This window comes from Agelaius tricolor, unplaced genomic scaffold (assembly GCF_023055355.1).
Source record: "Agelaius tricolor isolate 1412-34295 unplaced genomic scaffold, bAgeTri1.0.p SCAF_4, whole genome shotgun sequence".
In the NCBI taxonomy this organism is placed as follows: domain Eukaryota; kingdom Metazoa; phylum Chordata; class Aves; order Passeriformes; family Icteridae; genus Agelaius; species Agelaius tricolor.
In genome coordinates this window covers 13986912-14013687 of record NW_027269264.1, presented here as the reverse complement: position 1 = coordinate 14013687, position 26776 = coordinate 13986912, and the positions used below count along the sequence as shown (strand labels likewise).

The 26776-nt window shown below is 44.1% G+C and overlaps 3 protein-coding genes across 9 annotated transcripts in view; 2 read left to right on the top strand and 1 right to left on the bottom strand.

Annotated features, from left to right (window-relative positions):
* Positions 1-272: 272 nt before the first annotated feature.
* Positions 273-13185, bottom strand: LOC139588893 (transcription factor JunD-like). Its single transcript, XM_071424662.1, has 2 exons — positions 11665-13185; positions 273-5473 (listed from the first exon to the last, which is right to left on the bottom strand). The coding sequence occupies exon 1, from the start codon at positions 13016-13018 to the stop codon at positions 11723-11725; it is 1296 nt and encodes a 431-aa protein (XP_071280763.1). The 5' UTR covers positions 13019-13185; the 3' UTR covers positions 273-5473; positions 11665-11722.
* Positions 13186-16159: 2974 nt separating this feature from the next.
* Positions 16160-22962, top strand: THAP1 (THAP domain containing 1). Its single transcript, XM_071424661.1, has 3 exons — positions 16160-16393; positions 16794-16989; positions 20964-22962. The coding sequence occupies exons 1-3, from the start codon at positions 16323-16325 to the stop codon at positions 21429-21431; spliced, it is 735 nt and encodes a 244-aa protein (XP_071280762.1). The 5' UTR covers positions 16160-16322; the 3' UTR covers positions 21432-22962.
* Positions 21863-26776, top strand: part of CHRNB3 (cholinergic receptor nicotinic beta 3 subunit) — a 28383-nt gene continuing 23469 nt past the window's right edge. For 5 of the 7 annotated variants that reach the window (XM_071424658.1, XM_071424660.1, XM_071424659.1 and 2 more), the window contains exons 1-2: positions 21863-22001; positions 25250-26656. The gene's annotated coding sequence lies outside the window, so the exon portion shown is untranslated. The remainder of the gene's footprint in view (positions 22002-25249; positions 26657-26776) is intronic. The other 2 variants (XM_071424653.1, XM_071424654.1) reach the window with 2 other exon arrangements.

Here is a 26776-nt window from a genome sequence, read left to right as displayed (position 1 = left end):
TCTTTATAAAAGCTTAATTTATGTGTTGCAACTGCACTCATATATATAGGGAATATATATACACACACACACACATATATATAGGGAAGTTATCCCAAAGAGCAACATTTTTACAAGAAGAAATTAATCTCTCCTTGCATTTCAGTATGACACAGTCAAAGGCAGCAGTGTATCAAGCAAAATTTAAAAGTACTTTTTAAAAAGCCCAAATCACTATGCTTTAACTTGACTTTTAAATTTCTCGCTGAAATAATAAAAAACACAGCCAAAAATATGAATATAAAGCAATTTTAATTTTCCTCTAGATATTTATATCAAAGAAATAATACTCATGTCCAAGTACTGTACATACAATATCTTCCTTATAAACTCTGTAGTTTAAAACACATGTACAAAATTGCACATTGCAGTTTGCAAAAAATCATAAATACATTTTTGCATGTAAACAATTCCAGCACAAGGATCAATGTTATACATTCCAAAATGTCTAAGTGTCTGCTCACAAACAAAAACAAACAAAAACCCCACTGTGATCTCCATAAAGGTTCTAATGTTACAAATCAATCATTAACAGATTTCTAACTGATGTACTACACACAGGGATACATAAATGAGCACAAGGCAAGTCGCCTTTTAGTCATTAAGTACTTAAGACAGAGGCTTGGAATACAATCCTGCTGCCATTTAAACCCACGGTATCCATCCCACAGTATTTAGTGGTAGCAGCATTGAGTTAATTTTTCCAAGATTGCCAATTGCAGTATGCCTTACTTTCAATTCTCAAACAAGTTGGCTACCACTGAACAGTAGGAATTTTAAAATTATTGTAAACACAGTTATCACTGTTGTATATTCAGAAAGTTACAGTATTCTCCTAAACACATCACTAAATTAAGAAAATGTTTTACATTTAATCAAGTGCAAGATGCCCACTAGTATTGTCCACTTTATCTCAGAAATAAGTATTTTGAATATAATACAGTTAGTAAAAGTAATGTAAAAAATTACAATGGACATAATCCTCAGTTGTTAAGCCCTGTAGCTTGTTTACATTTAAAAAAATCACCGCATCAGAAAAAAGGTCTCAGAAGTGTCCTTTAAAATCTCTCCTGACCAAATCCAGCAAATGAGTAGCTATTCAATTTTGTTTCACTATTATCTCCATCTGTGTGCAATGCCCTTGTCAGCATACCTGTTTGAAGACTTCACAAAATCAATCAGGACCATTATATCCAGAGTTATTTGTTTTATTGTCTGTTTTAGGTTGCTTTTGTGTGGGTTTTTTTGTTTTTCATTTCTGTTTTTGTTTTGTTTTGTTTCATTGGGGTTTTTGAATCTATTCACATGCTGCAATTTTATAAAATTCTACCAAAAGCAGGGATTTTTAAAGGGTTTCTCAGAGGCTTCCTCTGTGCCAGCTAATTTAGTAAGGCAGAATAAGACGGTACACATAAACCCAACTTCTAAAAAAACACAAGAAAGGATGTAGACAGACACCCACCCACCAACTAGTCGCATGTAAGCTCCTGGAAGAGCAAAGCTCAGTTTGAACTGCTCTGCTTCCACCTTTGATTTTGAAGAGCTACCCTGAAGGAGAAAGTTTCAGTGCCATGCCTGAAGGCCTATGAAGAACCAGCTTGGACTGAAGAACTGTAGGAAGGAGCAGTTTGCTCACACCTCTTTTGAACAGAAAGAGAGCTTGGAAATGCTGGTGGTGACACAGCAGGGGGGGATTCTTGCCCTTTACAGGAAATCCCTTATTCTGTTAATCAGCATGTTGCATGAATCCCAGTAATACTACCAGCAGCCCAGCCCATGACATTGCAAGGTATTGTGATTATAGTAATGCAGATCATTAAGTGTTTTCTGCATCACAGAAGCTCAGCAAGAACCAGAAACCACCAAGGGTTTTCAAAGCTGGGTCCTATTGCCCAAGACCTCTCCTTTATCTGACGGGAGTTAGTTCCTCTGTTGAACTGACAGAAAGAGATACTGCGTGAAGAATGATTAATTTAATCTTTCTCAGCCTGCACCTAACTGGAGCTACTCCTTTCTAAGGGGATCTCTTTTAAGTCATACAAGATCAGCCATCACAAACACCACACAGTGAGGGCACATGTGTGGTTCCCCAAACCTCAGAAAGAGTTTTCAGTGTAGGCAGAAACTGCATGAAAAACAAGCCAACTTTAGATGAGACACTACAGGAAAGAGAAACTGCCCTGGAAGATTGCGCTACAACTTCACAGATGGAAAAACACAGAAAGCTGAAGAGCTACTTCACCAAAAGACTTATTCAGCAATACAGACCCAGCTGCCTTTCCTGGTAAGATGCTGCACTGGGAGTCTAAGAATTACCTTCAGATATCATAAACTAGAGGTAACCTTACAGATTGAATTTTAAGGCCATGCAGGCTCAAGGCCCTTCACAGCAAGATACTCCTGGTACTGCCACCTCTTTAATCTCTCTACCCTTCTCCCCCTTCTCTCTTTTTAACCTTAAGAAGCCAGTATTCCTGATTAGGAAGAGTGGGAGTGGCAAAAATCAGTGGCTAAATTTTGGTGTGCAAGACTATGCAGACTTGCCTATCATTTTCTATTTAAAAGTCAGGAATTGCACAATACTATATTGCAACACTTGCTCCCTTCCCTTTGTCCTGTACAAAGTAGCAAAGCACAACCAAAGCAAAATCACTGTTGGGAGTGTTTAGATTGATGGCTCACATGTCAGAACTTCACTAAGCGTCTCTGTAATTAACAGCACTTTGCAACAAAGCAAAACAATTCTCCAATATATACTTGCGTTGGACCTTTTGTTTCAGGGTTTGGGTTTGATTCTGTTGGTTTTGGTTTGGTTTGTTTTTTTTTCTTGGGGGGGCATGTGGGAGAGTTAACAAATCCTGAATATTTAATCTGTTACACGTGGAGGAATGCTCAAGGGGCTCGCAAGAACTTGTTTTGCTGCACATTGAGCAACACCACATTGCAAAGCCTTGAAATTAGACCAAATGCTTGAAGACAGGGCGTAGCTGCCTTTTGGAGCTCGTCCTTCATGGGCTGCATTTTATTAGAGAGCAGACCTTTGCATCACCAGTCAGCATGCAGACCTGGGCTTTATTTGATGACATTTCAGTATGGTGGTTGCCATGGCTTTAAATAAATAAGGGTAAGTGTGAAATCACTAGTCATTAGGCCAAACAGGCAGGGGCACAGTTTCTAAAGAAGAGACATTTAGAAGACACTTGTGCAGTAATAACAAAACAAAGTAAGTTTAAAAGCATTCTGAAGAGCAGTCCTAATTATCTGCTACTTAAACATACAACACATACTATCATTAAATACTGTTTCAGAGATAAGTGTTATTTTTCCCTTGGATTCCATTTTTTTTTCCCCCTTCCTGGTGCTGATAACTTCGACCGTCATCTCTAACTACTACAAGTGGGGAAAGGAATAAAGAAGTAAACTTCATTAGACACTACTGGCCTGCTGGGAAACTGGTATCATACCATGTGGACATACCAGTTTGTGTGGTGATTTCACTTATAGGATGCACACAAAGACTGTCAAAAATCACAATGATTTATAATACCATTTTAGTAACTGGCACAAAATGGTTTGGATTGATAAAAACACTTTGGCAGCATTTTAGGAATCCCTATTCTGAAGGTGTCATCTTGCAGACCATAAATAGGTGTCCTAGCTACTTACGGCCATAACTTAGGTGACATTAGATATAACAAGAACATTAAACTCCCTAATAGTACTTCCTCACTATTTCTGCCACCCTCCCATGAAGGAAGTTAAAAGACAGAATGGTAAAAGTGGGAAAAATCCAAGAATTCAAACTCTGTCTCTACTTGGGAAGAACAGCAAGTTATATATCAGTATCTTCTACTGCTCTCTTCCATAGCTGTTACTAGGGAAAAAGAAGGAGACTATCCAAAATACATTCTCTGGAACAGCACACTAACTTTATTTGACACTACTCCATTGCTTGTGTCCTGCTTTACAAGAAAATCTGAAGATTTATGAAACAGAGGTGTGGGAAAGATTGTCAAGTTCAGTATGTTATCTTTCAAATTACTCAGCATGTACCAGAAGACTTTAGTTAGTCAGTTAGTTAGTTAGTTATTTTAAAACAGTTAGTTCTTAAAGGTCAATTTTCCACATGAGGCAGGAGGGACACATCCCTTGGGGCAGTGGGAAGCTCTCTGAAGAGGACAAGAAAATGGTATCAAACACTCCTAAGAATTCAAGCTATTGATCATGATTTTACACCTCTTCAGACCATTGTTTAAGAACGGGGATGCAGTCAGAAGCCTGACTCTTAACAGCTTCACCTTTCTTCATCTATGACAGAAGTAATACCGCAATTGGACAACCACTGATTGAAATTGAACAGTTGCAAGACATGCTTCAAGGTAGTTATTAGAAAGGTTTTCAAATTTATTCAAATAAATTTTGAGATAGTAAAACAGGACTCAATCTAAAAAAGTAATTGAACTTGCAAAACCAAAACAGAGACTGCGACCAATGATTTTTCTCTTCCCCTTTGTATGGGATGGGAGTCTGTTACTGATCTCCAGCAAGACAGCTCTCCAAGGCTGCATGGACCCTGTTTAGGTGACTTACAATTCCACCCACACTTGGTTCTTAACCAGTAAGTAACAGTAGTAGTAAATTTTATCAGCAGTGTGCTAAATATCAGAATCTAGCAGTGTATTAGTGCACAGTGAACTGGTCATATCTATTATCTCCATGTCAGCAAGGCTTCAAACTCAACCATGACTTCAAAGCATTCCTACAGAAATGGTCATTCTTTAGACAGAACATTTAACCAGAACATTTACTCCTCAAACTATTGCAGACCCTGTTTGTTACTAGTACTAGAAATTGAAAGCAAAGCTCAATTTACAGCTAGCTATGCTATGGACAGAGACAAAAAAAAACAAACATCACGTAAGCCATTATTTAGGGTGACTACTTTAAAACATTATTTATGATAATCACCATTTAACCTTGTAGTAAACGACTACACATGAACTGCAGCATTTCAGATAACATTAAGGCTAAATGTGACTTCAAAGTAAGTTAAAGTAAGTTCTCTTTTTGTGTTAATTTAGCATTGCAAAGCTTGACAGTCCTACAAATTTGACTGGAAATCTAAAAAATCACCTTGTGATCCCACAGAGAAATGCAGCTTAGTCTTCTTCTGGAAGAATCTGAACACAACAAAAGCATATGAAAAACCCCACTGTGTACTGTTGCAGCTAAGGAAATCCCAGTTCCTTCCTTTGGCCATCCCCTTCTCTATGCATGCTGGTGTCTACATACAACACCTTGACATGCTTTTCCAGGTATCTGTGCTTCAGAAGAATTAGTTCATAAAGGCTGTATTTGCTGTTTCTTCAGTTAGTCCTCACTGACTTGAGAGGATACCGCACAAGCAGGACTCCAGCACAAGAACTCATGTCCCCTGCAGACACAAGATCAAGATTCAGAGTTTTTACATCAGTAACATACTCTTGTCAAGACTACTCAATCGAAAGTTGCATTCCAATACACAGCACTGGTGTGAAGATACAGATCCTACATTGGTTTCCTTCCTCCCCACCACTGCTTCCCCAGTGGGACCCTTCAAAGACAACTAGAGCAAGGCATTCTTACTGACCCATTTGAAGCCAACTGTTTCAACATCCAAGCAGAGATCCAGTTTGTGACTATGGTGATGCAGAAAGTAAGCCTTCAGGTATGCAATAGCTTAGGAAAAAGTGCTCCCAGACTAAGGCAAACAGCAAGGATCAATGCCCGAAGCAAGGCAACAGGATGGTACCTTGGGAAGCTAGTCTCGTTATGATTTATGTGAATACATTTCTAGACTCTTAGCAACACACAAACAGCAGCAGTTCTCCACTGTGCACTCACTGTTGCAGCGTTTCTCAGAAACCTACATTTAGCTTGTCACACATGACCAGTTCATGGAGAAGTTGCTTCTGTCCCGCCTCCAAGCTACTGAGTCGTTACAAAGAGAGAAGTTTCACAGCACAAACAGCTGCAAGACACTTCATAGGATAAAAAGAGACAGATCTCTGAAACACTGGAGAGGAGTAATCATGAATTACTAAAACCTCTTGTCCCCCATAATTTACCATAAAGGCCTGAGTCTCCACATATTCAGATTTAATTCAACATCTTCATAGTAAAGTTGCACCATGTGCGGCAAGATTAACAAGGCTCTTACAAACTTCAGATTCTGCCCTTTGTAACAAGAACATTTATCATTCTTCATCAGATACACTAAACCCTGATGCAAGTGATTGTGGTGTGAGAAGGATGAATTAACATTTGCAGGATTACTATGCACTGTGAAAGCTTTCTGTCCAAGATTTTTTCTGCTGATACAGGTCTTGCCAAATACTGAAAGAGGTGAATCCCTGACAGACTTTACTGTCCACCTCTGCTGGAAGATGAGCAGTGACTACAGAGTCACTACAGCAGTCACTACTGATCAAAAGAAGTGACCAACAAGCATCAAAACAGGATAAGAACTCTTCAACACTCATTCTTACAGTAAAACTTCAAACAAAAAACTGGAAAAATGGAAGTGATTTTGTAAAAATCAAATATGTACACAGATATGTCATACTCCAATTTGTCTACTTGCTAAACATAGAAACTTGGAGAATCAAGTAAGAAAAGAGCAAAATTATCCAGTAGCAGTTACAGCTGCACATATGAATAAATGAAAATGTTACTCATTGCTTTTCCTTTTTTAACTTGCACTCCAGAAGCAGGACACATAAAATGCATCAAAGAATGACCTATGTTACAAGCAGATGGGTTTTTTCCTCTTGCATATTAATCTCAGATATAGAAAAATTTTCTCTAAGAAGCTGCTAGATTCAAACAGTTAAGACTCTAGTTATGGCAGCCAAGATGTTATTTTCAGCACAACTAGTAATTCAGACCTGGCATGCACCTGTACTTCAGACATTATCAAACAGTACTATTCAGTATTTTGGGAACCATCAATTACTTATATAACTGATTAAAAATTAGTTGCCAAATCAATTTCCACTTTAACAGCTGCAGAATGCCTCAGGGCTTTACCTGGGGAGGTCACTCCTTTGTCAAAGGTGAGACAGAGAGTCAGTCAGATATTTAAAGGAATGAAGGATGCCTCATGACTCTTTCTTCTGTAAAGATACATATACAAACCAAGATGACAGAGAACTATCATAGAGCCACCCTTGATCTCAAATAGAGCATGATAGTCAGTAGTGACTACTGACATACAGTCAAGAGTCCAGATATGTTGAGATATTTACCTTTTGGAAGACCATCAAAGTCTTATAACAGAAAACATGACCATCACCACCAAAATCGCTCCTCACCATCATAAGGACTTATGTCCAAACACCTATGATTCTCAAAGTATGCAAAGTATTTGCTTTTGGAAAGGCTCTCTAAGCACACCAAATGGGCTCAACCTGGAATCACATTAAGTTTTAAGAACAACTCACCAGCTACTTGGACCTGTCTGGAGACCTTGTGATTCCAACAGACTTCACTACATTGGAGACCAAACCAATTAACTTTCATAGCAATGGCATCATTTGAGTCAGTGTTATCAGAGTGGCTTTCTTGCACTCACACCAAGCAGGGCCAGATCTGATGGGGGCTCCACTCTCTGCCCAAGGAAGGAGTGAACAAGTCTTCTCTTACTGAAAACATTCCCCCTCCTACTTCCCAAGACAGAAAAGATCTGATAACAAGTCAAATAAATCAAATCCATATATGAATCAAACCCTTTTGCTGTAGCACCTAAATAAGAAGGCACTTCACATCTAAACAAAGATACTGGTTCAAGCACATTCAAAAATTGCTGGGCAAAAAACAATATCCAGCAACCAAAACAGACAAAGGAAGAGACTATTTAGTCTCCAGAGCAGATTACACGTGGGGCGAAGAAACAAAGAGGGATGTTTGTCATGGGTTCACATCTGGACTGAAAACCAGATTGGAAGGACATGAGGGTAGCCTGCAAATCAAGTCAGGCAGCATGAGTCTTTGCAAGGACTAGAAAATAGCGTGCACAAGTATAATAAAGCATGGTAGTTTTGGTAGTTTTGAAGAACGAAGAAAAATGCTAAAAAGCACTGAGCTAACAGTGAACATAACTTTTATTTTGGGATTTAATTTTTTTTGTTTGCTTTTTTTGGGTTTTGTTTTTGAGGGGTTTTGGTAGTTTTCTTTCTTTTTTTTTTTTCCCTTACAGTAACACACAGCCAACTTACTTGGAGTTACTGAAAAGGAGCTACATGAATGCAAATCATATAAACAGTCTGAAATTTTTTTACCCAGTATCTATCTTTTAAGGTCTCACAGTGACCAAAGTTTTTGGCAGAAAATCAAAAAACCTAAAAGACACATATGTTTAACAACAAACTGAAGAAAAAAAGGCAGACAAAATAGAGAAGCCATATTTAGAAGTTTAGGAACACTGCAGGGCTAAAAGCCAGAGTATTGAGACGTTTTAGAAGACAGGAACAATCAAGTCTGACAGCTGCAGCAGGTAAGTACTCCTGAGTCTTTTTATATCTGTTTAAAGTGTTAGGTGCTTTGGGTTTCCACTCAAATATCTGCAAAAAATGCAGCAACCTCTAGCAGAACCAGTCCAAGCAGGAAAAAAAATCCAGCCACCCCAACACAATTCTCAAATTTTGGTCATGTCACTGTTAGATCCTGTTTCTCAGCCTAAATGCCAGATAAAAAAGGCATTTATGAAGGTAACTGATCACTTTACAGAAAGCACATTTCTTTTGGACAACTCCACTACCAGAACAGTAGCCTCTGGCAGAGAGCTGGAGCTGCCAGCCTCACTAGTAATCTCTCATCAGTCATCAGGGTATGAGAGATGGCCTGTCACCACTTCTACCACTGAACAGATGTCAGCTAGAACAGAAAGCAGGCTATCACAGAAGTTACCACATGAGGTCTTTGAGATGCTGGGTGTGAGACTGCTCTTGCAGAAAGTTCAAACTCAAGTGAGGTAATGTGGGGTGATTTTCAGCTTTAACATTACCATACTGGAAAGGGGGAGCTCATTATAACCCTGCTAGACTATAGCCCACTAGAGCCTTGCCAGTGTCTGGGAAGGGGAACTGCAGTGATTTCCCATGCCTTATGGATCCCCCATGTTGCCTGGATATTGCTAATTTATTATGAGCAGAAATTACAAAGTAAGTAAAGAAGTATTGCACAGCTGCATTTATTGTTTTCCTGTGTTCTACCACAAGATCTGTACCTAGCTCTATACTCACACTCATTTAGAAAGACAAGGACCAAAATAGAGGTGCTCACCCAAAAACTCCTATGATTTTTTCCAGGATTCCCTAAAAAATCCCCACCTCATTACATATGCAGTAAAGTATCTCACATCTACGAGGCAGCTTTACCTTTCTCACTAGGGAAATGTCTTAAGTGAGGGGGAAAAGAAGTTTTTTATCAGTTTCTCCAGACTTGCAGCATCTTTGCAGATGGATGACTACCAAAGAAAAAAAAAACATTTTTCACCCAGTTATTATGTAACAGGCAGTGCTACAGATTGTATGCAGTATGGTTCAGAATGCCCCTAAGAAGTCTTTGAACCTGTGTTAAGATCAAAATATTTTTTTATCTGCTCATTAGTAATTCTAACAGCAGAATGTACTGTTACAGGCAATCATTTCAACCACCAAAAAAGGCTCTGGTAACATGATCGAACAGTTATACAATGATTAATATGGCTTCTACCTAATTTGCATATGCATTAAGAAAAGAAATATCCTCGGAGCCATCTCAGCTACAGTAACAGCGTAACTACGCATTCTCATATAACTTCATGCATGTGCCAGGAACGACTGTACTAAAAGGAAAAGCTCATACACTTGATTGCTGCAGCTCAACTTTCTGAACAGATAGCACTCACATATCCCCAATAAAAGCATGAAAAACTGTGAGTCTATCCCATTTTTACTGGATTTCAGCTGTAGCCTTCAGAAGAGGTAAGAGATGTTTACCAGCTCCTGAGTGGCTTTAACAGGTCTGTACACATAGAGATGTCTATGCCCCCTTGGCTCCTCATATGATTACCCCTTTTCACCAGCTGGCACAGACACATATCCCCATGAAAGATTTGCCTCTGAGTTTAAGCAGAGTGTTTAGCACAGTTTCAACGAGGGAAGAGGGCCCCACACTGCAGCTGGATCTGCTCAGGAGAAGCCCTGCCTTCCCCCAGTGGCAGGGCCGGCCCGCAGCCTCCGCACAGAGGGGCTTCTGGCGAGGTGACCGGCACACTCCAACAGACCCTTCCCACCACACCATTGCCACAGGGCTCGGCAGCGCTGCGCTAGCGGCTATGCTCAAAAAACACAGGTGCAGCAGAAGCATGGAAGGCAGTGGCACCGAGCAAGGGACCTAAAGCTTTCAAAAACTTATTGAGGATTATGTCTAATCAGAAGAAATAGTTCCTTTGCTATACTCTTCTACTAGTAAATTCTCGACAAAGAAATAAATCACACCGAATCTTCCCAACCAGAAAAACACTTCACATTCTAGCATTGACTCTGTCTCTAGAGTATTGCAGAAAGTTTCTTTAGAGCAAAGTAGACCAAGAAGCAAGATACACAGATTTCTACTGAAAAATAAATCTAGTTCTCCATAATATTTCTGTGATTTATTCAAACAGAATACAATGGAATTATCACCTTTACAGCTAACCCACCCCAAATCTGAGCCCTTTTCTGTATAGCACTGAATTGTTACTACACTATGGAAAGAGCACGCACTACTGGAATGTACACAGTGAAGGAAAAAATAAGTAAAGCTCTTTTTGCCAAAGTAACCATTTTCTCTACTAACGTGTTATCTAGAAAAATAAGGTCTAGGCAACGTCCAAAAAGTGTTCAAGTTTCAATAAATAACTATCAATGCCCCAAGTTTGCACTGGCACAAGAAATATGGAGCATACAGGTTTAGAAAACTATTTTCCTATGACTGAGTCAGCAATACATTTCAATCTGCTTTAAGATTTGCAACAAAAATCAGTTCCCTCCAGGGTTCGATTTGAAAATCAAAGCCATGTAAGTGCAAGAGCACCCACACAGCTGTCTTAACTCTCAATGGCAAATTAAAGCTCTAGAGAAAGACGGTATTTTAAAAAAGGTTCTTTATCAATACCAAGAAAATATACATAGCCATATTATGTTTTAAATATATATATATACACGCACATATTTTCAAAAGGTACGATTCTGGCTATTTTTTTTAAAGTTTGAAAAGCTTATCCATTGCTATACAGTTCAGTAAGGTGTATTAGGAAACACACGTTTTATATCCCCCATGAAAATAAAGTTGAATCTTTCTGTAAACAGTAATTTTCTTATTTTCGGAAATCTCTACAGACCTCAAGTACTTCACTGAAAAATTGACAACCACCTGCCCCAGAACCACCCACGGAGACCCTCGCTGCTGAATGCGACACGGACAGAACTCGGGAAACGCTTAGCAACACCCGGCTCCCGCAAAAAAAACGCCTTTTCCAGGCGCAAATAAATAATAATAATAATAATAATTATTAATAATAAAAAAAATAATAATAGCAGAAGGGCGGCAGCAGGCGCGCACCTTGGCCCCGCGGTGCCCCCGGGCGGGCTTGGGGCCGGGGCCGGCGGGGTGTCCCTCCTCAGCAGGCGCTTGTCTCCGGCGCGGCGGCGGCCGCCTCGGGGGGAGTCTCCCGCGGCTGGGCGGCGGCGTGAGGAGGAGGAGGATGCCCGGCGGCGTTGATGTGGCAGCCAGAGGAGAGGTGGCTGCGGACGCGACCCTGCAGCTGGGTGACCTGGGCGCGGAGGAGGTTGGCGGTGGCGGCCAGCTCGGCGTTCTGCCCCTTGAGCGCCTTCACCTTCTCCTCCAGCCGGGCGATGCGCTCCAGCTTCCGCCGGCGGCACTTGGAGGCGGCGATGCGGTTTCGCAGCCGCTTGCGCTCTGCCTTCAGCCGCTCCTGGCTCTCCGCGTCCAGCGGCGACAGCGACGGCGGCGTCGGCGCGCTGTTGCCACCCTCCCCGCCCGCCGACGGCGGCACCTCGGGCACCGTCTGCGGCTCCTCCAGGGACCGCGCCGGCGGCAGCCGGCCGCTCCCCAGACCCGCGGCCCCGAAGGCCAGGCCCGGCGGCGGTGGCGGGGCGGAGGGGTAGGCACTGCCCGAGGGGCTCAGCGGCCCCGCGGGGTTGAAGCCGCTCAAGTTGGTGTAGACGGCCGGAGGGTCGGCGGCGGCGGCGGCAGCGGCGGGGGCTCCCGGTGGCCCCGGGCGGGCGGTGCAGCAGGGTCCCGGCGCGGAGAGCGGCGGCGGCGCCGTCAGGAGCTGGTTCTGCTTGTGCAGGTCAGCCAGGGCCTTGACGAAGCCGTCGGCGAAACCCTCCTGTTCCTGCGTCACCGGCTGCCGGTAGAGGAACGGCCCCGCCGCCGCCGCCCCGCCGCTCCCCGCCCCGGGCGCCGTCGGCCCCGGGCTGCCTGCGCCCAGCCCCGCGCCCCCTTGGATCAGCAGCTGCTCCAGGTCGGCGGCCGGTGGCAGCTTCAGCAGCGGCAGCTCCGCAGCCGACCCCAGCGCGGCCTCCGGGCCGCCGCGGGCCGCCGCCGCCGCCCCGCCGCTGCTCCCCGTCTCCGCGGAGCCCGCGGTGGGCGGCGGGGCGGCGGCGGCGGCGGGCGGCGGCAGCAAGCGCAGAGAAGCCGCGCTGCCGCGGGCGCCGGCAGGCGGGCGAAGGGCGAAGGGCCCCGGGAGCGGCGCGGGGGCGGCAGCCGGCAGGTCCCGCTTCTTCCCGGCGCCCAGCAGCAGCTTCTGCCCCGCCGCCGCATCGGCTCCAGGTCCGCCGGTGGTACCGAAACCCGGCAGCGGCACGAAGTCGGGCAACAGCTCCAGTCCTTCCTCGGGGTAGAACGGCGCCTCCATCTTCACGGCGGATCGCCCGCTACGCCCGCCGCTCATGCTGCCGCCCTCGCCGGCCGGCGGCGGCTCCGGCGCGGGGCGGGCCGGGCTGGGCGGCTGCTCCGCGGGGCCGGCCGCCCTCGGCTGGCAGCGGGGACTGAGCCGCCTCCCGGCGCCGCCGGACCCGCGCCACGCCCCGGGCCCGCTGCCCGCCCCGCCGTCGCCGCCTCCCGGCTGCCGCCGCCGCCGGTCCCCCCCGCCCGTTCCTTCCCCCGCCCGCCGGGCTTGCGCGGAACGGCTTCCCGGTGGGGTGTCTGTGGGGAACCCGCGCTGCTCCTCCCTCTCGGAAACTCGCCCCGCGAGTGCGATGTGCGAAAGAAGGCAGTGCTAGGGCCTTCGTCCGGGAACGGGGGGGGTTTCTCGGGGCCATCACTCCGGCCCGGGTACCGGGAGTCCTCAGGAGGAAAGCGAGCAAGATCATCGCGTGGCGGCTGCTGGGGCAGGTGCTGGTGCGTCAAGTCTGTGATGGATGGGCATAGGGTAGTGCAGGTGTCGAGGACTAATGATTCTCAACAACACGGTGCTGGGAAGTCTTACGGGAAGTGTTTGGCCATCAGGAAACACGCCAACTAATCAAACTAAAAGTCACTCAGAAGATGGACATGAATTTGATGTGGCCTTTTTTTCCGGGGGGAGGGGAGTTAAGAAAAAAAAAAAGGATTTGAAACATCCTAGACATATTTCCAACATTTTCAAAATTACTGAAATGTGAATTTTTCAGTTTGGGGGTTGTATTTATTTGTTATCTTTAGTCAAGACAATTGCCTCTGCCCTTCTCCAAGTTTGTGAAATTCTTAGGGAACGAGGAAATTTCTTATACAGTCTTTTATAAATCCCTTTTGCTTTTGCATACCTATGTGATCCTGACAGAGCTACTGAAAGCTCTCCTTTAAGTCTTTAAAATCAGCTTCGTGACTGATGGTCTCAGTGACTCATCTACACATTCACCAGATGTCCTCATCTGTGATGGACCCCCTCAGTTAGGTGTCACCTTCTGCAATCTACTCATACTTTCATGCTTTCTCCCCAGGCATTTCCTTCCTATATATCAAGACCATGTGCCTCTTCTCAAGGTGTCTAGTGAAGTTGCTGAGTTCTGCTCTTACCATCACAATCTAAATGGCCATGCTGTGCCCCCCTGTGCTTCGATTCATTCCAAAACCAGCAGTGGAGGAGGAGATGGACAGTGGTATCAAGTCCAGGACTTTGACTCAGAATCCCTCTTGAGGTCCATAGGAGAACTGGAGTCTAGGTGCACTGACTAAGGCCTCGATGACCTTGATTCAAGTCCTTTGGGGCCCCCAACTCTCGTGTATGGGGCAAGAGCTTCTTTTCAACACAGCCCAGCACCTTCAGTCCCTGTCTGGCTGTGTCACAGGTGTCGCTCTCTTCCGTTTCATCTCCTGGGTGAACCTTGGACCTGTGTTTCCAGTTCTGTTACTGGCACCATCTCCTGCTGCTCCTGCCTGAATTACCTGGGCGGACCTTGTACCTGGTTCATCACCTCACCTTGTGTGGGTGTGTCCATTAGTGTCTGCCCGGCTCTTGTGCTGCAGGACTCTGTCCAGGCTGATGAACCTGGGCTTTGGCTCTGGTCACCCCTAGCTCATCTTGCCATGGGACAGCCTAGCCTTTCTGGTCCCTGAGACTGTGGCAGAATTGCTGCCCAGAAAACTGGCAGCAGGAGGATGTGAGGGAGAAGAAAGTCATCAGGCAAAGGTCAGGGACAGAGGCATTCACATGGAGAGGAGAGGAGTAAGCATGTTTTTCTTGGTAGGAAGGTAGTGCTAGAAAGAGCTTATTTTGGTTTCCTTGTCTCTTGGCTGACCTAGCAGGAGAGGGAGCAGAGCTAACAGTGCTCAGCCAACACTGAGTACTGACAACAGCTCATGCAAGTCACTTTGTGGAAGTATTGCTGAAGCTGCTGTACAGGCTTTTCTGTCATATTCCTGGACAAGCAAATTGCAGTGACTGGTACCTTCCATCAGCTGGGCAAAGAGAGCTGTCTAGGAAGAGAAGCCACAGCCTCCAAGCTAAGGCAAATAAACCTTCTTTTCTTTCCCTCACAAAGCAAGTGTAGAGGGGGAAAGTAGGCTGAGGAGAAAATTATGATCTTTGTGGGATCAGAGAAAAAGCCATGGAGGCTCACTTGGGTCTGGGGTCATTGTCAGTGAATTTCTAGATATAATGTTACACTTGACTGGGGTGACCCTAAAGGTGGGTTACTTTGTCATTCCTATACAAAAACTGTCACTTATGTAGGACGGTTTTAGTTGTTGATCAAATGCAGAGTTCAAAAGTGAGCCCACAGAATGGGAACATGTCGAAACTGCTCGAAATAAACTTATTTGTAACAACAAATCGATTTGTTGAGAGATTTATCTACTGTTTGCTGATGTACCTGCAAACTACGTTTAGGTGAGTGACACGGAGTTGTTTTACACGTCCTTAATGCAACTGTGTGTTATGGCAATGTGGTCTTCCCGTTGTTTTCTTTTGCCTTTCCCCCGCTCCTCATTTATTTTTAATTTTTTTATTTTTCTCCCCGAAAAAAGCCTGAACCTCCCGCGGGGCTCACAGCGCCAGCTTCTTCCTGTCCCTGTGACAGCCGCGTTGTGCACACTCGTCCGTCCGACCGCAGCCCTGCCTGCCGGCTGGGACAACCATCCCCGGCCAGAACTTCGGGCATGGCGCGGCCGGAGGAAGCCCTGACAGGCTCCCCTTGATGAAGGAAGGACCGTGGCGCAGCCCACGGTCCCGGGGTCGGAGGCGTTGCCCAGCTGTGGGTGCAGGCCGTGGGCGGTGCTGCCCAGCTGTGGGTGCGGGGTGTGGGCGGCGATGCCCAGCTGTGGGTGCGGGGTGTGGAGGGGAGCGGCGCTGCCCAGCTGTGGGTGCGGGGTGTGGCAGCACTGTGGGTGAGGTGTAGGCGGAGCACGGGCCCAGCTGTGGGTGCGGTGTGGGCGGAGCACGGGCCCGAAAAGGAGGCGGAGCAGGGGAAAGGAAGCGGCCGGATTGGCGAACCTGCTGAACAAGGCCCCGCCCCCACCCTGCGCGCCGACGCGCCCAGTGGGCGGAGCGCGGTGCGCGCCGCTACCGCGAGAGGTTCCGTTGAAGCTGGCGCCGCCATCTTGGAGTTGGGAGAGGCCGCGCGTCCCGTTTCCGTCCCTCTCCGGAGGGCCACGGGCGCGGGGGGGGGCTGCGGGAGGCGGGGGAAGCATGGGCGGCCGGCGGTGAGTTCGCAGCGTCCCGCCGGCTCGTCCGTCCCCACGAAGGCCACGCTGCGGCGGGCGTGGGGTTGGGCGGGATGGTGCAGTCCTGTTCCGCCTACCGCTGCCGGAACCGATACGACAAAGAGAAGCCCATCTCCTTCCACAAGTGAGCGCGCGCGGGCGCCGGGGCGGGGTCGCGCCGGGGGGCGGGGCCAACGCGGGACCGCGCGCGCGAGGATCGCGGGGAGCCGCGGGGGAGGGAGCGCGTGAGCGGGCGGGTGCGGACGGACGGACAGACGGACGGACAGACAGACAGACAGACAGACAGACAGACAGACAAACGGACGGACGGACGGACGGGCGGGCGGGCGTGTCTGTTCGCCCGCCCCTCCCGGCGTCTCCCTGGGGAAAGCCGAGGGACGGGACCCTCTGAGCCGCCTGTTGCAGAGCGAGAGCCACCTGAAACCTCATCCCCCCCCCCCCACCCCCCCCCGATGGAGGGCAGGAAGGTTTTGGCTCCGGTTATAAAGCTTTCCAGAAAAGCTGAAAGTGCCTCTTGCTTGCAGGTTCCCTCTTACAAGACCCGATCTTTGCAAGAAGTGGGAAGCTGCTGTTAAGAGGAAAAACTTCAAGCCGACGAAGTACAGCAGCATTTGCTCAGAACACTTTACCCCCGATTGCTTTAAGAGGGAATGCAATAACAAGCTCCTAAAAGAGAATGCTGTGCCCACAATTTTCTGTTACACTGAACCTGGTGAAAAGGTAAACCCAAAGCACCCATGGCTGCAGGTGCCAGAACGTGTCGTGCATGTCACTGGTTGCAGAGTGGCAGGGCAGCGAGCAGGGAGAGGATGCAGGCTGGGAAGGATGAAGGCCGGCAGGATGCTGAGCCTGTATCCCTGGGGTGACCAGGAGGACTGTGGTGACTGAAAATACCTGCAACAGCTGTGCTTCTTTTCTCTGAGGCTCTCTGAGGCTTTGGAGCACAAAGTGTTGTACAGGCAGGCATTGGCTTTCACCTGCTCATGTGTCCATTTAATTCAGCATCCATGTGTTGATTAAATGGAATGGCAACAAAGTAAGAAGGTATTACCCTGTAGTTAAACTGTTCCACAGCAATTCTTGCATATTCAGAGTCTGAGAGAGCCTTCATTAATGTTTGCAAATGGTACTTACTCTCTTCCCATGGCTGATGGCTACTGCTAGCATTGAAAATACAGTGGATGTTAACTGTGAAACTTAACTGGCCTCTTTAAGAGAGCTCTGCGCTTTGGCTTTGCAAAGTTAAAATGAGCAGCAGAACCTTACCTGTACCTGCTATCTGTCTGTCCTGAGAGCACCTTTGTCTTTCCTTAACATTGTTTTCAAAAGCCATACTGGTCCCTGACTTCTGATGATAGAGTCTTCTGAGTGAGGTATTCCCTTCACTGTGCCACTAGAACAATTTACTGTGAGATGCAAGTTACTTATGAGTTCTTACTTCTTGATGTAATAACTTCAAGACAAGAATGAAAAACATTGATTTTAAACTCCTTTAAAGGATATAAAATATTTGATCTCTTACTGCTCTGCCATAGAGAAATGGCAAAGGAGACAGTGGTAGCTAGAGTAGGTCTGGGGAGCAAAAGACTTAAATGGGATGAAGTGCACAGAAGAAAACTCAGACTTTTTCTTGTTCAATTTTTCTCTTTATATACAATATTGGAGTGCTGCAGAAATAAAAAGGCTAAACATTTGAAAAATGAAAAGTGGCTAATAACACAGAAGAGAATATAAACAGAATGTAAACAAGGAGACAGACAAGTTACAGGGAAATATGGTTGTGTTTTTTGTTTGATTACACTTCCTTGCTTATCTGTGAAATACACATTTTCTTTGTTGTGTGTAAAATACTTGCAAATTTTTTTACAGTCTGAAAGCTGAATGGGTGTATAGGGTAGTCTGCAAAAGTACTGTTGGTGCAGCAGGATTAGTAGTGAGCCACGTTCCCAATTTCGCTGTCATACCTGGATCTACAAAAACACAGAAGAGTGAGTGCCTTTTAATTCTGAAGGATTCAGTTCTATTTTTATTTGTTCCATGGCACTTTTGAATAAACTGCCACATATCTTCAAGTAACAATGTAATAACAAAGAATAATTGTGGTTGTTTTGGAGTTGAATCCACGTGGATTTTGAAATACAGATTTTTATCTTTCACACTATGTAACTTTTTCTTATGTCTTAGAAGAAGTATTTGTTGACTAGAAGAAATAGTTAGAAGTCATTAATGATGTCACAGAGATACCAAAGATCTGTTCTCTGTGATATGTCGTGACAATAATAATTTGTATATAGAGGCAGCGTATGCTCTATAGCTTCAAATAGAAGTCTCTGTGAATTCAGCAGTCCAGCAGTGATCTGATTTTGCTGTTGTTTCTAGCAAGAATGAGTTTCTTTTTGCTAGCTCTATCTTTGCCTTGTAGGGTTTTTTTAGTAGAAAAATTTGATAGTGACAGCTGATAGGGTCAAGCTCTTTAGAATATTCATATGTGAATTAGGTATGCTGACAGCAGCAGTTTTTTATAAATGAGAAATAAATAAATAAGGCTGGTAGTTGGCTGATTTTGTACTTTCATGTGGTCAGTTATATTTGAATGCATATTAAACTTCCCTTTAATGCCAATCTTTTCTTCAATACCAATCACCAAACTGCCTTTTCAGTTACTGTCTGCCAAGCTGTAGTTTGTATAGGGGACAGGTAGACACCCACACATCTATCTTGCTTGTATGTTAAGTCAGGGAAGTTAATGATACGACCTTCAGATCTGATGAGCTTGATATTTTGATGGTGAGGACTGTTGGCTGTTCTTAAAATCAATGGCTGTTCTTAAAACCAATGTTTTCCCAGTCCTTATGCTTTTCTTTGTACTAATAGTGTTGGCAATAGGTGGGTAGGTAGATATTTTTTTCAGTGCCTCTTTTATTGAGAATGTTTTAAGCTTTCTTTTCAATAGGCAATATGCAAGCTCTTTGGTTTCAACAGTGCTTTTTCAATCAACATGTGCATAGAAGCATTTCTGAATTATACTGGATTCTTTTGGGGAGGAAAAAAAATCTGATTCTCTGCTCTGGCCTATACTCAAATGAATCTGTGTTGTCCTGACCTGTACAAGTGGACCTATCAAGACCAATGTGATAAAACCTGCAGTTTTATCTGCAAAAAAACTCTGCAGTGGAGTTGAGCCAATTGATATTTTGCTGCTGCCAAAAGGGAGAACTGTGCTTCTCCCCTGTCCATTCCATCTGCCAGCTATGTAGTCCTGTTTCTTAACATGACCTGGCAGTGTGAGCTCACAGCCCAGAGAGCCAAGCGTGTCCTGGGCTGCATCCAAAGCAGTGTGGGCAGCAGGGGAGGGAGGGGATTCTGCCCCTCTGCTCTGCTCTGGGGAGAGCCCACCTGGAACCCTGCATCCAGCTCTGGGGCCCCAGCACAGGGAGGACATGGAACTGCTGGAATGAGTCCAGAGGAGGCCAGGAAGATGACCAGCGGGATGGAGCACCCGTCTTAGAGACACAGGCTGAAAAAGTTGGGGATGTTCAGCCTGGAGAAGAGAAAGTGGTGTGGAGACCTCACAGCAACTTTCCAGAATCTAAAGGAGGCAGGCCTACAAGAAGGCTGGAAAGGGACCTTTTTGTAAGGGCAGGTAGTGACAGGCCAAGAGGGTATGGCCTTAAGCTGCAGGAGGGCATGTTTAGATTAGATATTAGGTAAAAATTCTCCACTGTGAGGGTGGTGAGGCACTGGAACAGGTTGCCCAGAGAAGCTGTGAATGCCCTGTCCCTAGAAGTGTTCAAGGGTTAGATGGGTAATGTGGTCTAGTGAAAGGTGTCCCTACCCATGGCAGAGGGGTGTTGACACTGGACGATCTTTAGGGTCCCTTCCAACCTAAACCATTCTATAAATGTATGATTCTCACTTTTTCCACATATCAAGACAGGTGTATGTCGTACGTTTTGTTGCATTGCTTTGACATTTAATAATGGACAGAAAATTTATGCAGTGATAGTTGGAGATATAATAGCTTTCTGCCATTTTAGCAATTATATTTGAGCAAAAAGTAAATACCAAGGATGAGAAGGCTGCTTTGCTGTTGAAGACCTGTTTATTTTGGTTCATGATGTCTCTTTTAACCAAACCCTTAAGCTGCAGCCCAAAACCTGTTAAGAATCCCTCCCAGTTGTTGAGAAGATTGGTCTTACTGTGTCTATCTCTCTGCTGTGTCAGCCTGCTCAGTAGTTAGCCCTCATTCTACCTCAGCAGAAGATTGTCTGCTTCTGATGTGTTTTTGATTAGATTAGCTGGTAGGTTCAATTATGTAGTGGTATGATGCAGCAGAAAGGAGGAGGGACAAAGGGGGATGGGATGGCAGCAATGAGTTGCTAGGTCATCTGAACTCCGTTTTACGGAACTGTAGTCTGTGTTCTTGCTTCTTAGGTAATTCATAAAACCTATTTAGACATAAGAGCTTGAGTTTCAAAGAGCCCTTAAAATGAAACTGGTTAAAAATATGTCCAGTTGAGAAGCCAGACAGAGCAGGCCCAGAAACGTTTGCCAGTTTTGAAAATTGTGTCTTTGAAATTTATTTTATTTGTTTAAATCCTGGTTGTTAGGTTATTCTGGGGCTGTAATAAGGGAGTTGTGTTGCAAACAATGTTTAGCATGAAAATGTACATTTTTTGTCTTGTTCTTTCTAGTCTGAAGAATTTGCAGAGCAGCCAGAAGATCCACTGCCACCTCCTCCACTGCCACCGCCGCCACCGCCTCCACCACCACCACCACCACCAGCAGCTCCAGTACTACCACAATCTCCATCAACTCCTTCTTTTCATTTGTCTCAAATAGATGCCAGATTTGTAGATCCCAGTATTGGATTATTGATGCCCCCTCTTCAGACCCCCAGCAATCTTGCTGTTTTTTGCGATCATAACTACACTGTCGAGGATACAGTCCATCAGCGGAAAAGAATTCAACAGCTGGAGGAACAGGTTGAAAAACTGCGGAAGAAGCTCAAGACAGCGCAACAGCGGTGCCGGCGTCAGGAAAGACAAATTGAGAAACTAAGAGAGATTGTTCAGTTTCAGAAAGAAAAAGACATATTGGCAGGAAAAGGCTATGTGATTCTGCCTAATGACTATTTTGAAGTTGTAGAAGTACCTGCCTAAGAGTCACGAACATAGTTTTCACTTTGGTAGGCCAAGAAATTTAGTTTAAAAACGAAATTCTTTCTAATTCTGTAAGACTTTCCAGAATTCTAAAACAGTAATTAAGCAGTCATACAAATAAGATAATATTTTTTCTTCATTGTCATTTCAGTTTGATATACTTTTAATATATTGAAGATGCAAGTATCTCAGAATTAGAATATGCAATGAATTTACAAAATATTAATTGCTTCCAGAAGGAAAAGATACAAGATTGAAGACACATAGAAATTTACTTTTTTTACAGTGTCTGTCTCATGCTTACAGGGGCTGGGAACTGAATCTGGGTGAGAATGAAGTTTAGGTGGTTGTACACCTAGTGCTTTGTCAAGACTTCTAATGTTGGCTTTGGTAATCCCCAGTAGGTAGTTTTCACTGATTTTAGAAAGAACAGAATTAGGTCAGCTAACATGTGCAAGCGCTGCAGAAAGATAGCTAAGATGCACATTTCAGTCTGGGAAAACTTCCAACTTCAGTTTGCTATGCATTTGAAGAACTGCAAAAAGTAATTCCTGGATCCCTTTGGGTGAGGTATGTAAATGAACCTCTTCTTTTGGAGTAACTGTTCACCACATGAGTGTTTTGAGGGCGATGAGAAGAATTCATTAGCATAGCTAACAAGACCTGTAGAAGCAGCTTTTGTTTTGAGGGCACTTAAAAATAATCCTGAAGTGCAGGGCTGAACTGAACATGTATGTTACTGTTGGCAGGATGATTAAGACTGTTTACAGTGACTGCTTGCAAAAGGACACTGGTAATATACAGTCCCAGTATGTTGTAGGGTCATCTTCCCATTAACACTGTAACTGGTAGAGTGTTGTCCTTCGTTTTGAAATTAACTCGCATGTCAACATGTGTAGCTTCAGGAAATTAAGTAAGTTTGTTCTTCATCCAGGGAGTCAGGCTTTTATGGCTTTGCAGTATACAGTGGTTTTATTTCCTTTTTTTCACTCCCCAAAGGGCATCCACCAAAGGGCAGATAGGGAACTAGACTTTGGAGTTGCTTGGTGCTAGACTGGTTTATAATATCTCAAATGCTGCTGCCTCTTCTTCAGCCTTATTAAGACTCTTTCTAGTAGATTTAGCATGACAAAGTAGTGCAGCAGTTTGCACTTTCTAAAAATTTATTTAGTCAACAAACTCATTGAAAACGAGAGAAAATGGCTAACCCTAATGCAGGCTTCACAGCTGAAATTCCTGGATGTACAAGACATGAGGAAATTTGCTTTTCTCAGTCTGTGTCAAACTTGTATGTGGTGTGGGTTCTAGCTCTGATGTTAAATAAGCCTTGTTCATGATGGCTTTAAAAACTTCCCTTAATATCCTGTTAGCATGACATTTTGAAATATTTCAAACCAGTCTTGATACTTCTGACCTCACTCATGCCATGTGTCTATTTTCCCTACCATTTCATACACTTAAAATGAACAAAAATGCCAGTGCTTCCTTTTGTGTACATTTATTATACCTAATTAAAAATTTGAAAAGCAAATTATGTGTTATATTTTTAATTACTCTCTCTTCTCTTTTCCCAGGATTTTGCCAAAATTGTCTTGACATTTTAAATTTTTATTTTCTACTAGTTTCCTTGTTTAGCGGTTGGGCTCCCAAGCCTTGCTGCTGTTACACTTAGTGTTTAAAATTGGTAAAATTCAAAAGTGACAAGGAAAAGACGTTTAAAAAACTGTTGCTATGCTGTTGGCATGAGTGCCAGATAGCAGATTGTGTCTGTTTTCTCTGCAGAAAACCCTCTCTTCTTACTCTGCAGGAATTTCAAGTGTGACTTCCTGAAGCACAGTGCATTACTGCAATACCACACCCCCTGCCACCCGGCTCTGCACCCCAGCACTTGGTTGTGTACTCTCACCACCACCCTTCTTATGTTCTCCAGTTCTCTGGAGGTGACTGAGGTGCTGGCTGCACCCTTCTGTGTGGCACTTTCAGCTCACTAAAGCAGGAGGTTTGGCTTGTAGTGGAGAAGCAGCAGAGGGCCAACAGTACCATACCTGATAGAAGTTAAAGACAGGGCCAAAAGCAGGGCATGAGGAGAAATAAATCCTCTGAGTGCAATGAGCATTATGTCAGCTTCTTCTGAAAATACATGGGTAGCTTCCTACTCTGAATGTTCAGACCATTTCCTTCCACCTGAGCCATGCTTCCCTGTTTCCCCCCCACCTTATGCTCTGGCTGCTGTGTTTGTTGGGCCCTTCCTTTGTGTGTTTTAACTTCATAACCCTTCAGGGAAGCAGCCAAACCAAACTATGTCTGCAAGTTAAATTTTAGGTACAGTGGTAGATGGCTGATACATGGTTGGTGTGTGGAGTCCTTGTGCCTTTAAGCTGTTTGCATTGGTGAAGTTGATTTAACAGCTGACTCATAAATGTTTCTTCTATTGAGGGGGTTCATTATTCCTTGTCTGGACAGTTTCAGAAGTAATATGCTGAAGAGGGGACTGCTGCTCAGTTATCTTCCTTTCCTCTTAGCAGATGATATTACTAAGAAGAGATGCAGCCTATTGTGATAACAGGCTTGAATTGCTCCTGCAGCAGCTATTTTTTTTTCCTTGCAAAAAAAAAAGTCGTGTTAACTCCTGATGTAGTCATGTCTGGGCTAAGTGTGGACTTTAGTAGACATATGAGGGCTCTCAGCACCACAGAGCTCTAAAGTGGGGAGAAAAGACTGGTACAGAATCAACTGATTCTCTTTTAGCAGTTGACTTTTTATGCGCTGCACCCTGTCCCTCACTCTTTCACAATCTCTCTTCTGTAGTAGCAGAATAGAAAGAGAAGATGAAGGCTCTCTGCTACTGGTGAGGCTAGGAAAATAATTCTAGCTAATAAGCACAATATGTTCTACTAGCATGTGTTAAAATTTCCTCTCCTTTTGGGATCTGGTACATCCACGCAATCATCTGTTAAGGAGGTCTGCAACAGTTACTGTTTGCATTGGCCACAACTGGTACCTGCATTAGCGCCAATTTCGTAAACATCTCTGAAAAGATGTGATTGGGAGTTAAAAAGCAGAGGTTGTAATTGTAGAATGGCATGTGGTTGTTCAAGTGTACGTGAAGTAGCTGACATGTGTTTAAATGCACTTCACTGAAGTCTATTTTACAAACTGAATAATTCAAGTGAGTTAGAAAATAGCAAAATTGGCAAAAAATTTCCATCATTAAATTATAGAAATATTTATTTTGAAATGGGCAGATGCTTTAACAGATAGGAATTGGAGTCACTTCTAAGCAGAAGTTGAATTGCTGAGTAGCAATTGTATTGAAAGAAAACTGGTGGGAAGAGAAGTGAAGAATATGCGATAAAGAGGAGAGAGTTTGCAGAAGTCAGTTACATCTAAAGCCAAGAACATACTTATAAAATACAGCTACTACAGAGGCAGTGAAGGAGTACCCTACATTTTGACTCAATGCCACTTCACTTACTTCTCCCTGTTGCCCCAATTCCCCTTTTGCTGCAGCAGGGTATCTGATCTATGTGCAATGTTTGCTTTTTATCTTCTGCACCTCTATAAAGTATTAGATTTCCCTGTCTAATCTAACTGGGACTTTACAAGCACAAGAGGTTTTTTAATTAATAGCTAAATACTTGAATCACTTCTTGTCATGCTGAGGGAGTTCTTTGTCACCACTCTGTTTACTCTTGCATTTCCAGTTACCATCTTGTCTATGTTGTCACTGGTGTGGTCTTAAAAACTATAGCAGCAAATTAATGAAAATAACATGTCCAAGAAATCTTCTGTCTTGCTGACATTTTGTTTTCCTTCAGCTCTGTTAGGATTTAAGGCCTTGGTGTCCTGTGTGAATCGTGAAGAATTTCTCTTGCAGCTGAGGAAAGTGCAAAGCAAATCCCACTCTGAATGTAGGAAGAAGGAAAGGAAGATAGTCGATTGGGTAAAACAAAACCTTAACAGTTTCTGAATGCTTTCCAAGGGACTCCTCCTGTTATTTGCTTTTCTGGATCCAGGTAGTTATTTCTAGTTGCTCTTTTGCTTTCTTGCTTTCTTTCTTTCATGAGGTCTGTTTTAGGTTTTAGTCTGTAGCTTTATCTGTTTCCTGACAGCTTACACCTTCATCAGGTGGCTTTGGCAGGGTGGAATGGGGTGAGCTATAGTCTAATTTTAACCATCAAAACACAATCTGCTGAAGCATGTTGATGACTGCAAGTTCAGGTATGTAACTCCTGCTGTTTTAAGCACAGCAGTTTATTTACCACATTCTGCCACAATAATGATTTGTTTATAAATGAGAAAGAGAAAAACAGGATATGTGACTTAAAAATATTACAGCAATTGCTCTTAGAGATTTCCCTTTGCACTTGTTCAATGCAAATTTTAGTTTATATAGAGATATTTGATAAAACTGCAGTATTTTATTGCACAAAATTGGCAGAAGACCTTACAGTGTTATATAGGCTGAAAGATGTTAAAAGTGGGCAAAAAAATGTGTTGCAAAGTTGCTGTTTAATCCACTATGACTCACTTGAAACAGTTGCCAAAGAAAGTAATCTTAAATATTCTTAAATTAAAGAAAGCATTTAAATCAGTTACTGAGAAGGAAAGGTTCAAGTACCTCTCTTGAGAATAGTTACATTACACTGTCATAATTAAATTATTAATTAAGTCTGTCCACAGTCTTGCCCCTATTAGTTCATTTAACATTGAGTATCAGGCTTTTTGTTATGCAAAATTAGCCATTGATAATCCTGTAGATGCTTCTTCCTATTGTAAAGGAGACAAACAGATTGTAGAGCCTGGACTCACACATTCGGGAACTTGTGAAAAGTGATTGTCCTCTCCTGTTAATTGGTTCCAGGTGTCTTTTAGTTTGGGATGAGTATGGAGAATGCTATCAGACCAGTCATTGGACTGTTTGTTTGTTTGGTTTGATTTTTGTTGTCGTTGTGGTGGTGGTTGTGGTGCTGGGGGTTGTGGTTTTTTCATTGTTGTGGTTTGTTTTGTTTGTTGGTTTGGTTTGGTTTGATTTGATTTTTTAAAAATTCATGGATAACTTGAGGAAATCAGGCAGGCTTCCCACTTCCTTTCAGGTTTCATTAAAGATGCAGAATCTGAGGCTGTACTCATCATCTGTAGAAGAACCAATGCTCCAGTATTTGAGGCTGTGAAAGATGTGTGACTTTCTACTGGAAGCTCTTCAATTCAATGACCTGGGACAGGTAATCCAGAAAAAGGAGGAGGACTTGCCTCCAGTACTTCTGTCTTCTTTTGTGTTAGGCTCATTTAGTAGCTTGCAGCCATAGTCCAATACTCTCTAACCAAGTTCTTATGGATATATC